The 12,689-nt window shown below is 42.2% G+C and overlaps 2 protein-coding genes across 4 annotated transcripts; one reads left to right on the forward strand and one right to left on the reverse strand.

The window, feature by feature from the left end:
• The first annotated feature begins 102 nt into the window (after positions 1-102).
• Positions 103-7,925, forward strand: CUZD1 (CUB and zona pellucida like domains 1). Its single transcript, XM_015867572.3, has 9 exons — positions 103-2,426; positions 3,101-3,236; positions 3,472-3,686; positions 4,407-4,557; positions 4,924-5,144; positions 5,986-6,158; positions 6,445-6,830; positions 7,127-7,395; positions 7,530-7,925. Exons 1-9 carry the CDS (start codon positions 2,345-2,347, stop codon positions 7,703-7,705), a joined length of 1,809 nt encoding a protein of 602 aa, XP_015723058.2. The 5' UTR covers positions 103-2,344; the 3' UTR covers positions 7,706-7,925.
• An 842-nt stretch (positions 7,926-8,767) lies between these two features.
• C8H10orf88 (chromosome 8 C10orf88 homolog) lies at positions 8,768-12,642 on the reverse strand. Of its 3 annotated transcripts, none has more exons than XR_014948974.1 (6): positions 12,487-12,642; positions 12,172-12,372; positions 11,898-11,970; positions 10,958-11,064; positions 9,889-10,352; positions 8,768-9,313 (listed from the first exon to the last, which is right to left on the reverse strand). XR_014948974.1 is itself a non-coding variant. In XM_015867530.3 (6 exons), exons 1-6 carry the CDS (start codon positions 12,621-12,623, stop codon positions 9,085-9,087), a joined length of 1,311 nt encoding a protein of 436 aa, XP_015723016.2. In that variant the 5' UTR covers positions 12,624-12,642; the 3' UTR covers positions 8,768-9,084. The 3 variants fall into 3 exon arrangements, 2 of the variants coding, with proteins under 2 accessions (XP_015723016.2, XP_085411475.1); XM_015867530.3 differs by having other exon boundaries at positions 10,958-11,164; XM_085555349.1 differs by lacking the exon at positions 12,487-12,642 and having other exon boundaries at positions 12,172-12,237.
• Positions 12,643-12,689: the final 47 nt, after the last annotated feature.

Genomic DNA, 12,689 nt, shown 5'->3' on the forward strand with positions numbered 1-12,689 from the left:
TTTTCCCACCAAGTCTGTTTCTCTCTTTCGGTTCTCCCCATTGTACTGGATAACTGAGATACTCAGTGTTCAAGGATTGCTGCCTTGTAAGCAGTGGTGTTGCTTTACGAGTTCAAGAAGAATAAGAACCCCTTGTAATCAGTAACGGCTGAGTAATTGTTTTTAATAGGAGCTCAACAGTATTTGGAGAAATATTCTATATGACCAGAGATTTAATCTCTGTGATACCTATCAGCTATTCACATTTTTCATATTAGTTAGTTTATACTGCTGGAGATTAGACCTGGAAAAAATAATGTGTATTTTCTTTGTCATACATATTGGTTTCATCCCTTTAATTTTGATGTCTGTTCAAACTAATACCACTTTGAGCCAAGAATTTGTTTCTGTAACTCAGTATGTTGAGTTGCCCCATTTGAAATGACATAGTAGAAACAGGGAAAATAGTAACTTTTGGCTCATAATAGAGAAAAGTATCTGGGAAATCACTGCAGAACTTTATGGGAAAGAGATGTATTAAATTTTGGTAACGTAGTAAGCTTTGTTGGGATGAGAAAAGTATCTTCAAGGCCAATAGTTTTTGTACAGTAAATATCTGCCAATTGCTCAAGCTCATGAGATGATCTGTGTGATGCTTAGATATGATCTGACCAGGTCTCTGTCTCAGTGACTCTGGCCTGGCCTGCTTAGCACCAATCCTAAGCCTCACAGCCTCAATCCTAACCTCAGGGCTCCAGATCCTTTAGAGCAAATGCAGGGCAGCAGGATTTCCTCATACACAAGAAACTCCCAAGAATTTGCCTGCCGGCCCACAGCTACCAGCACATAACAGTCACAGAGGGTTTTATTCCTAGTGCTGCTGGACACAGCAATGACCTAGGCTGGGTTTTGTAAACTAGTTCATGCTTTAAATGCGTATAAAGTGGGTGTTAGCAGCTGAAAGTCTCTTGCAAATATGTGTGTGGGTTCAAGAAATGAAAGGCTATAAAGGATAAACGTGAATCCAGCATTTCTGGAATCAAAAGGAGGTTCAAATATGAGACATATTCCATACCTCTTGTATGTGGAATGATGGGCACGGTGGTTGGAATAGATGATCTTAGTGGTCTTTTCCAGCATTAATTATTCTGTGATTCCATTCCACATTTAAAATCAGTATAAATATCCTGTCCTGTGGAAGAGAGCTACATTCAGAATCCCTACAGAAAGTTCAACATCATGGGGAGGATTGTTTTAAGGAAGGTACTGCTCTGAGACTAGAAAGGCAGCATCATTACAGATGCTTCATATTTCAATATTTCCATATAAAAGAAACAAATATTGCTTTATACAAAAAAGAAATGGTTATAAGTGAGAAGCACCTGGATGTGTTTCAAGGAGGTCTGCCCCACAGTTTACCTTTGCTAGGGAACATGAAAGAACACCTGTTTGTACAGCTGCACCCCTTCACATTGGAAAGATTCCCACAGCAAGGCTCCCAATCTGCCCTGCTAGGCGCATGCCAAAGGGCAAGGCCATCTGTGGCATTAGCAGCATCACAGCCCATGGAAGCTTTAAACTCTGCTATCTGCTGCAGCAGTAGGAAATGCTCCACTTTAAAGGGCTTCAGTCCTTCAGGAAAGGCAAAGTGCTAAAGAGCCACAGAGACGGACATGAGAGGCATGGTCAGTGTGCATGGGTTGGGCCTGGGGATCTTAGAGGGCTTTTTCAACCTTAATGAATCTATGATTCTAACTGGGGCTCTTGGAGCTTCTACTATGAAACCAAGTTTTACTTATAAAGCATCTGCAGTGCAATTAATTCTGTTCCGTTAAATCCATGGCTGGCACTAACCTGGCCTTGTGCAGCCACAAATGCTTCAGCAACAGGAAATTACTACTCAGGACAGCTCTGATATGATACGTTACAACCTGAGGAATCTCCAACAAGGACACACTGATTTGCCCAGTGCAGCCTAAAGGGATATGTGCCAAAAGGAAGGTGAGAACAATGGAGATCTCTAACCAACACACTTGATGTGGCTGTTCGTCCCACCCAGCACCTTTGTGCTCATGTCAGACTAATGTCAGCACACCTGAACTCAATGAACCAACAGAAAAACCTGCTTTGAAACCACAATACTCGGAGCTGATGAAAGCGTAGTTAAACTTCTTCTATGCAGCACATGTGAAGGAAAAAAAAAAGGCACATCTGTTGACTTTCTCATTTATATCAGTTAAAAGGAAAAAGCAACAGAGAGATTACGACTTCCCTCTGCAATACCACGCAGTACGAGATGATTAGGGAATAGCAGGAGGTATAAAAGGCAGAAAACCTTCAGCTGTTAACCCCAGCTGCCATCAAAATGAAGGTGCTCAGACAGCTCCTCCTGCTGCCTCTCTTAGCAGCTCTGGCTTTTGCTGAAGACAACTCAATAGAATTAATGGGTATGGAATGTAACATTCCTTTATCTTTTTGTGGAATTTAATTAGCTTTTTGCACTATTTATTAGGCAACTGAAGGGAAATATGTCAAATGTTTGGGGGAAGAAAACACCTCATTGTGAATACAGACCTCTGGCACCTCTTTTCTGTCCTATGTTACTTTAAGCTATTTATTTCCTGTCCAGAAGTTTCTTTAAGCTCACCTTTGCTGCTGCTTTTTGAAGCTTTCCCTCTTTATCCAGACCAGAGGACCAGAACTGTGAGCAGCACCAAGTGCACACAGGGTCCGTCAGAATCTTGAATCTAAAGAGCTCTTTTGATTACTGAGCATAGGTCCTCAGTTGCTTTCATGTAAAGGGCTGAAACCCAGAACTAGATCCAAAGATCTTTGGGAAAAGAGCACAGGGGGAAGGTAGGGCTTGTTGTAAACACCAACCATACCAATGAAAGCTGCCATGGTGTTCTGTGTTATCTGGAATTTCCAGTTTTGCCTTTGGCTTCACCTCTTTTCCTATTTGATTCTTCGTGTTTCTTTAGCTACTACAGTAGAAATGAAAAATCAGAATGGTACAATGCTTTGCTTGCCTGCTCTGCATTGGGCTGTCCCAGAGTGCATAGCGCAGGATCAGACCTTATTTCAAGGCTGAGCTGGTTGCTGTCCTGCTGTTCCCCAACAGGTGTACCTCGATGCGGCGCTTCGTTCACAGAACCCAACAAAGCATTTAAGATTGACCTCAACTCAAACGCAAACTGCATCTGGCACATTCAGAGGAGTGAAAATCAAACAATTAGGCTCATCTTCTCATATTTTAAGTAAGTATCTCCACCAGCTGTTCTGGTAGAATTTCATTCCCTCAAAAAAGAGCACAGAAAATTAATGTAATATATCACTATGGCCAGGCTGGATACCTTAATTTCATCTCAAGATATTGCAGCCTCCAAATATTTAGCTGTATTTGCTTGAGTAAAGCGCTTACTGAGTTTGTGCTGTAGACTCCAAGGAACCTGGATATTTATCTGTTCACTTTGTGTTTGTTTTTTTAAATAGATTTAATCCTTCTTCAAGCTGTGGAACAGAAAGTATTAAAGTCTATGATGGTCCCTCATCTAATTCATCCCTTCTTGGACAAGTGTGCAACAACACCGATGCCGTCCCAGTGTTCCAATCATCTTCAAACAGTCTGACTTTCCTCGTTACAACAAACTCTGTGGCTTTTGCACGGAACTTCTTTGTCTTCTATTACTTCTTATCACCAGAAACAAGTAAGTTGGAACTCAGTGCTGTCATTAAGCACCAGTTAAGCTGTCCTGCTAAAGGAGAGCTCATAAGGCAAAGTTTCATTAAGTTCTCTCAGATCATTTGCTCCTGTTGATCTGAGTGTAGTATTCAACACTTGAAAACTTGAACAGGAGAGAGAACTTATCTCATTATTGCTTACACTGCTCCAGTGTTAAATTAACTCTGCTACTGAAATAACACACCCTGTGTTTAGCTCGTGTTTTCTTTTTGAGTTTTCCACATTCCTGATTTTATTTTGCCTTTCTCTATTGATCAAACACACAGTCTTTTCACTTCCATGCAGACAGCGACTAAGATTTCTCTAACAAACTCATTCAGGGTTTCTTTTGGTTGGTACAGCCTTCTAGAGATTCATTTTCCAAAGCACTAATTTACCCTAAAATTAAATACAATTCAGTTGTTCATGGTGCCAAAGTCAACTCATCCATAGCCATGTCAGCTGCCTTTACACTGTGCCTTGCAGGCATACATGTGCTAACAGGCTCCGTTCTATAATGAATTATGAGTTGCCACCTGACCTGAAATTCCCCGAAATTCATAGAAATGTTATCTTTAGTACCTTTATTCATTTCTAGAGGAAAGCAACCTAGAGAAGCAACCCTGCTCTAGCTTTTGAGTTTATCGTTTATGGCTCATTATATGTACACCACTGTGCTAACCAGTATATCTGTTCTTCTTTTCAGTGACTAAAAATTGTGGGGGAAGCTTAACTGGTCCCAATGGGACATTTACCAGCCCCAACTACCCTGCAGCCTACCCTGAATTCACATATTGTGTCTGGCACATACAGACTACAAAAGACTCGAAGATAAGCTTAGAATTCCAGGACTTATTGTGAGTAGATATTTATCTTTTTTTATTTTTTATGATCAAGTAATCACAATGTGTTCCAAATGCCAATGTGCTACCCCATAGCTATTGCAGAGACAGACAGCAAGATGGATTTCAGTTGACTCGCCATAAGCTATTGTGGTTGATCTGAATTCAAATCCAACAGTTTAAGTCTTTTGCTACATAAAGTTCATGTTTTAAGGTGTCACTTATGGGTCATTATCGACCCTTATTGCTTTTTATCAAGGTTGATCCCTTGTCGTTAGTTGGTGGCAGCATCAATTGATGTTGTACATGGAGAAAAGCCTCAAGACTGGGGGAATTCTCAGACTTCCCAGGATAATAATAATTACGTTTTTCTCTCTGTAGCCTGGAACTAGATCAGAAATGCCAATTTGATTTTCTGGCAGTCTACGATGGCCTCAGCACTAACAATGGCCTAATTGGAAAAGCATGTGGTGTTTCTCGACCCACGTTTGAGTCTTCTTCAAATGCCATGACCGTCGTGCTGTCTACAGACTATGCCAACTCCTACAGAGGGTTTTCTGCTCGGTATACCAGCATTCTGCCTCCTCCCCCACAGCCTGACAGTAAGTGTATTTGCTATGAGCAGGAATTTGCTTCTCATTCTCACATATGAATCTTCAGCTCCACAGTAAATGTAGAAAAGATCTGAGAGTTGATACTGAGGATTTCAGCCTTTATCGTGGTAATCATTAACTCTCTTCAAGTACAGAAAACCCACATTAGATTGGAACCCTATTGGAAGCTATTCCCTCATCTATCTGCAAAACAAAGCGAGTTTTTCAGTCTTGTTGGTCCTTCTTCTGACCAGCTCCACAGAAAACATGATTTTTTCCTTCTTTGGGATGCAGTAAGAAATATTACCCTTCCAGAGATCTCCAGATAAGCTTTTTTGACTCATTATATATTTTTGTTTTCCAAGATATTCAGGAAAATGGTCCACATCAGTTGGTGAAATGAGGGTTGAGTGTTGCCATTTCCTTTACCCCGAGCTGGACAGTTTTCCCTGTTGGTTCTGTATGTTTGCAGGCCCATCTTCTCCCTGACCAAGGCAGAAAGGGCAGCCTGTAAAACTTCAGTGTCTACCAGAAATCTAATTCCTCTCTCCCCCATTCTCCACTAGCAACTTGATTCCCTTTTCCTTTTATAAAGGCTGTAATTCATTACATTACTGCGCTTAAAATTAAATTTTCAGCTTGAGTTTTACGTGGTTTTTCTTACCTAGCAAATACCGGGAGCTGAGCATGAGATTCAAAGTGACCTCAGATGGGCAGAAGCCTTTTTAGGCTCAGGTTCTGCCAAATTAAGAACCATGCAATGGATTCAAGGACGGGCCTTGAGCTGGACTAGGTGAGAAATGACCACAGCACACTTAGTGATAACTTTTAATTTCTCTTTCAATGGCAGCGTCCCTTACATGCTCTTCAGACAGAATGACGATTGCTCTGAGCAAGGCTTACCTGAACTCCCTTGGCTATAATGAAACTCACCTACAGCTCAATGACCCATCCTGCAGGCCAGTTACAACAGACCAAGTGATTTTTTCCTTTCCATTAAACAGCTGTGGAACAACTAAGAAGGTAAAGCAAGACTCCTAAGAGCTTGTTAACAGCATTGTTTAGACAAGGGTGACTGAACTGTAGCTTTGTTTTCTCAACCCACACAACATTCCTGCGTGGTTTGGTTCAGTGTTTGGCACAAAGAGGAGTGAGAAGGCAGATTATGTTTTTTCCGGCTGTAAGATACTTCATATTACACAGGCATCTTGAGCCTCTGATTAAACATGGCTGGACAACTTTGTAACTTGAACACATTTGTACTTCTCCTGTCATCAAAACTGAGCGTTTCACACAATCTTGTTTACAGGATGAAGATCAGAGCATCACTTACACCAACATCGTAACCATCTCTGAAAGTGGCAACATCGTCACCCGTAAAAGGATCGTGCAGATCATCGCAAAATGCATAATGGAAAAGAATTCAACCCTAGAGGTCATTTACGTAACAGAAAACAATGTAATCCAGAACACAACCTCTGTGGGAAGATACGATGTTAGCATGTCATTCTACGATTCTGGTTCATTCTCCAGCCCTGTACTTGAGTCCCCTTATTACGTAGACTTGAACCAAACTCTTTTTGCTCAAGTCAGTCTTCAATCCTCTGACCCAAACCTTCTGGTGTTCATTGATACCTGCACAGCATCTCCACAGTCTGATTTTGGATCGGTAACATACGACTTGATCAGAAGTGGGTAAGACCCTAAATTACTTTGACTGTCTCCTAGTACATGAGAAAATACAACCTGTATGTCTGCTGTAGTCCTTTTACCTTTGTCCCTTCTCCAGCTCTATAGCAGGCTGTGGTTGGAAGCTAAATTTAATAGAAATTTAAAGGCATAACATAAATGGAACCAGGAAAAATGTGCCCATGCTCTGGGCAGGGGCGGGGGAGGGAAAGCACAAATGCTCTGGGGTAGAGCTAATAGTATTTAGCAAGAATGACTGTTGGATGTGGACCACTTCAACAGCTCTCTAAATTCTGTTGCAGCTGTAACAAAGATGACACTGTGGTAACATACCCACCCCTGGAGCACTATGGAAGATTCAGATTTAATGCCTTCAGGTTCCTGAGGAGAGCTCCATCAGTTTATCTCCAGTGTGATATCTTAATATGTGACAGCGAAGACACGAACTCTCGCTGTACCAAAGGCTGCGTCTCCAGGCAGAAGAGAGATATTTCTTCATACACTTGGAAAACCAAGGCTGTCGTAGGTCCTATCCGCCTGAAACGAGACCGCAGGAATGCTGCTCATCTAGGTAAGAAGGATACGTGAATTAAGAACCAGGTTAAGCCCTTCCTTTATGTAATTCCATCACCTTCCTTCCACTAAGGAAGTGAGTTACAGTAGTTCAGATTTTTCAATACTCCACTTTCTTTTCTCTCTGTACAGAATCCCTCGCTAGGACAGATGCTGAAGAAACCCCCACCCCGCAGCGATACAACTTCTACACTCTTTCACTTGTGGTTTTGATTTCAAACGTTATCATTGTGGCAGCTGTGGTACTAAAATATCACATCAAATGCCTGTCAGGGCCTGGCTACCAAAAAATCCCAAGTTCATATTAACTACCCTATAATATTGTGAATTTGTGATGACTCTGTTCAGATTTATCACTTCAAGAGGAGAGAATGGGAAAAGTAAACTAACAAACGTAACCAATATCTATCTACCCAAGTTAGGAGTCCTTAGACAGTCAGAGTTAAATGGTGCACCCCTAATTTTGAAGAGCAATAAGCAGCATGAAGTAACAAGATTGACCTTTCAATAAAGACACACTTTATGACACTTCTACCTCTTTGAATGTCAGCAGATCAGATCCCAACAAGTTACAGTACACATAAAGCAATAAGGCTATTTGTAGGGGAAATGCTGAATCACGACCTGAAGCAGTGATGGAACACCTGGTGGGAAGGCAGGGCCAACCCAGGGGAGCTCAGGTGCATGCAATGTAACTGAGTGATAGGAAGGGCTCGAGCCAGGGTCCACCCCTTCCCAGCCCTCATTTAAGGGCTGGCAGTGGAGGTGAGGGCCTCTCCTCTTAGAGATCCCTGCCTACCTGAGACCTTCCAATGGTAAGCAGATTTTTTTTCTCTTTTGTTTCTGCATCCACAGCTGCTACATTTGGGTTCATTCTCTTTGTAGCTAAATACTTTGCCACCCTTCTATTATCACCTTATTAGAGCATTATGCTACTTCTTTGACCTCAAGTGCTAAAATATAGCAGCTCCTACCCCAGCATGTCCTACCTGCCAAGGAGATCCCCTTGGGAAGGCCCTGTATGGATTGCTCCTGCAGGGATCAATTAATTTAGAATGGAAAGAGCATAACAATCTTGTTTTGGGGATCATTCACAGAATCTATATTCTTAACTTGGGTGCCTGTAGAGCCAGGAAGGCTTTCAAAGATCTCAGAATGCAACTCTCTATGCCTGATTCTTACAGCTTAAATTAAGTAGTGCAAGTACTACCACTCGTCTTACAGACAGAGAAATCAACAGCTTAATCAGGAGTCCCACTGAAATAAACCTAAACCACAAAGAAACAATGTTCCATTCTAGTGGTAACATGCTACGTATCATAAAGCAAGATAGAAGACAAAGGAACTGATTACACACATACGCCAAGAGATATGCTGGATCAGTTTATTTAGTGTACTTCATCTTTTCAAACAGAAACTAGGAAGCCATGTTTCACATGGCTTTTAGCAAAGCTCCCTAAATAAATAAGCCACAAAAGGCATACAAAACTCTTATTGAGGAAAACCACGCGTTCTTACGGTCTCTCATAAAACTAACAACTGTTTACAATAGTGGAGGATTACAGTAACAAAATGCAAGTAATCATCACTGAGGTTCTTTGTGGTTATAACTCCATAAATATGAAGCTTTGTAAAGCGTGACTGCCCTTAAAAAACACTTGCCCTGGAGTTCCATATCTACATATCTTTATCTCTCTCCATTAGAGAATCCCTCATTAGAATCATAGTGCGCTTGTGAAATTTTGTTTTGCTTTGAGTTCTGAACCAAGTCCACCAATAGAAGCATTTTATCATCTATGTGTGCCTGCAGAGCCTGGATTTGGCGATCAATGTAGTCCGTCAGTTTTTTCTCCATCAGATCCATATTCTTAGAGATGATCTTTTCCAGATAGGAGCAAATAGGCTGTTGTTCTACCCTGTGGAAAGAGCAAATGAACAATCAATATAACCTGCTTCTTAATGGTGGTATGGATGCTTGAGTGTAAAGTGTCATTTCTTAAGACAATGAGGTTCTGATGGCATTAGAAAAATAAGCAAAAAAACCTTGTCTGTCTGTCACATTATATAAATGCACATTTTTTAATAAAGGACATAAATTCACCTTCTTTTTATTAAAGACTCAATTATGCATTAAAAGCATAGTTATAACTAAGGAAATATATGAACTCTTGTGTATACTGCTGAGCTTTAAGTTATGCCTGCATGACAGGCTTTATTCTCTCCTAGAAAAGCATTTCCAGGGTTATACACACTCTACACAATGCTTCATTTTTACATTGTATTCTTTAAAAATACAGCACTGTCCAGGACCTGGAGATATCCAGGCGTTATTATAACTTTGCTTCCTAGGTAACACTCCTGCAGCTCAGTTTCTCCTGTTGTTCTTTGGGTATTTATCAAACTAGCTGCACTGTTGGTACAAACAGTGAGAATAAAATGCTTGTGTTCTCATTTAGACTTGCTAATACGCACAAGCTGCTAGTTAACTTACCCAACAGTTTGAATGCCCTCTTCTTTAGTCACCACGCTTTTATCGAGATGCCTCTCACTGTCTTTTAGCCGAAGATGATTAACTTGACTACATAAGTTCTGAAGAAAAGGAAGGAGCATCTGTGGGGCAGCTACGTTCCGGATTCCATCTGTTTGCTCCTGCATAAGCAAAGACCCCATAGCTTTGAAATGATTTCTGAGGTCAGCTGTATTCTGCTGTGTATTAAGTTCTTTAGAGTTAGAAACATCCTCTCCTTCAGGAACCTGTGCTTTCAGATCAAGATTTAAGTTTTCACATCCTGTTTCACTTGTTAAAGGACTTCTGACTGATGAAGATTCAGTGACTGATTGATGTAGTGATGTCTGAATGGCTGCACCATGTAATCCATCTACCGGATGCTTGTTTCCAAAGTCTGAGTTCTTCCCAAACATCCAACTAAGTTTGTCTCCAAGAGGTAAACTGTTCTGATGGGAAGAAGAGTAAAAAAGGTACATTTAAACATTAAGTGCTAAAATATATTGAAGGTTGTGCTGTAACAGCACCCAGGCTACATGTTTAACTCCAAGTGATTAGAGCATTCTACTAGCATGATATAATGACTTAAAAAGTAGCTGTGAATTATATTCATAGGGCAAAGCATAGAAAAACTTTCCTTGCATGTGCTGTGCTTGTTACCTTGTTGCTCTGAGTAACAAAGCAACTTCACTTACTTCATGTCATGCATTTAATAACAACAAAGTCAAACTCATCCATCTACTTACACCCCAAGCGCAACAAGAAACATGTCCAACATCGAAGAAATCACAAGAAGTGACAAGTGAAATGGACAAGCGGACAACAGGGCGACAGTGGAGATGAAAATGATAACAGTGATGCAACGTTCTTAACTCTGATCTTTATGTGACTCCTTGAGTTCTTAATTCACTGCAGCATTTAAGAGCAGCAACAGGAAAGCCAAACACAACCAGAACTTTTTCCATTGAATCAGCTTAGAAGGTGCTTAACTGTCACAGGAGGCAAAGTCACAGAACAGTGTTACTGACGTCTATGGAGCAGCACAGTAACTTACTTTCTGCTGATATCGAACCATGTCCATGAGTTGCTGAGCACCTGGAGACAACTTGGATCCCATAGAGTCCATTATAGTTTGCACTCTGTCTAGATCTATGCTTGATCCTAGTGAAGGAAAATCAGTTGCTAGTTTTGCTGAAACTGTATTCACTTGTACAATTATCTTACTGATGAGTACCCTTTGTTTCTCACCAATGGAGAGCAGCTATTGCAAGAAGGAAAAAAGGTATCTTGGTTAGGAAGGAAAAAAAACACAATTCAATGGTTTCTTTGCATGAATACGTTAGGAATTCAAGTTGTTTTCTTTCTCTTGGTGAGAATTCTGACTCAACAGAAGTTACTTGTGTGATCAAAGCATCAATCAGTACTTAAATACAGCAATAGTTGTATACGTTTTCCTAAGCTTATTTATCTGCATCACGGGGTTCCCATTACCCGTGTACACATCCACAGCGGAGTTAGTAGTTCTGATTATATAACAACTGCAGATTGCATATAATGTATTTGGTATATGAAGGCTTTAACAACTTTCTCATATGTGACTTCATAGATAGAAAATTAAGAGAGCTATAAAGGCCATACAACAATCTTAAGTGGTTATGTGATTACAGTATAGGAATAACAGTAATTGGAGGAAGGGTAATGCAATTTAGCCAATCAAATGATTGAAAATCACACAGAATGACCTGGGTTGGAAGGGACCTCAAGGATCATGTAGTTCCAACCCCCCTGCCTAGCAGGGCCACCAAACATACACATTTACTACATCAGGTTGCCCAGGAGACCCCATAGATCCCCATAGATCCCCATAGACCCCATAGATCCCCATAGAGACCCCATAGATCAGGTTGCCCAGGGCCCCATCCAACCTGGTCTTGAACACCTCCAAGGATGGGAAAAGACAACGAGAAGTGATATATTTCCACCAAACTCCCTACCTTAATCCTACAAGAGGTCGCCGGGCATTCCAATTTCAGATACTTTTCGTATAAACTCACACTTTCAGTTTCACTGCAAAAACAAAAGGAGCAATCTGTGACACCACACGTATTTCTTAGGGCAGTGCGGCAGTTTTAATGTTGTGATTCCGTGTGTGTGTGGTCAGCACAGCTGCAAATGACAGTTTTCATTGAACTCATTAAGCAGACGTGCCTCACAACCAATTAAAAACAAATAAAAGCCATCAGCTCCCAGCTGTGTTTCCTCACTCACCCCGTGGGCTGCAGGCTGCCAGCACTCATCCCACGGCCGGTCCCGCAGTACTCCTCTCCCACATACACCTCCATGTGCCGGGCCTCGCTCACCACACCGACCTTCTCCACCCGCTGTGCTCCGTTCCGACACTCCAGCTGCAGCACACACGGCGTACCCCCGCCGCCATCCCGCCGCTCCACCACCACCACGGCCTCGCAGCTGAGGAGGGAATCGGGGAGAGCCGCGTTGCCTCTCCAGGCCGCCTCCCCACCCCGGCCCTCCGCCGCCCCTCGGCCGCAGGGCTTCTGCTACCTCCTCCTCGTCCTCCCTCACCTCGTTTCATCGCAGCCCGCCCCGCTCTGCACACACAACACCCGGGCAAGGCTGTCGGGCGGCTCGCAGGGCCACGAGCAGCCCACGGTCACGCCATGCAGGGCAGGCGCAGGGCCCAGAGCGCCGCCGCTCGCCATCACCAGGCCGGGGCAATGCGCATGCGCGGGGCGGGCTTGAGCTCTCCTCAGTGCTTCAGGAGTTGA

The sequence above is a fragment of the Coturnix japonica genome, chromosome 8 (assembly GCF_054131305.1).
Source record: "Coturnix japonica strain WE chromosome 8, WE-NBRP24, whole genome shotgun sequence".
Classification (NCBI taxonomy): Eukaryota; Metazoa; Chordata; class Aves; order Galliformes; family Phasianidae; genus Coturnix; species Coturnix japonica.

Bases quoted from the DNA above. Each gene is read 5' to 3' on its own strand.
- CUZD1 (XM_015867572.3), top strand. From the start codon at position 2,345: ATGAAGGTGCTCAGACAGCTCCTCCTGCTGCCTCTCTTAGCAGCTCTG. The intron at 4,558-4,923 runs GTGAGTAGATAT...TTCTCTCTGTAG, and splicing joins TTAGAATTCCAGGACTTATT to CCTGGAACTAGATCAGAAAT. The intron at 6,831-7,126 runs GTAAGACCCTAA...ATTCTGTTGCAG, and splicing joins TACGACTTGATCAGAAGTGG to CTGTAACAAAGATGACACTG.
- C8H10orf88 (XM_015867530.3), bottom strand. From the start codon at position 12,623: ATGGCGAGCGGCGGCGCTCTGGGCCCTGCGCCTGCCCTGCATGGCGTG. The intron at 12,373-12,486 runs GTGAGGGAGGAC...TTCCCTCCTCAG, and splicing joins GCGGGCTGCGATGAAACGAG to CTGCGAGGCCGTGGTGGTGG. The intron at 10,353-10,957 runs GTAAGTTACTGT...TCTTCCCATCAG, and splicing joins TGGTTCGATATCAGCAGAAA to AACAGTTTACCTCTTGGAGA.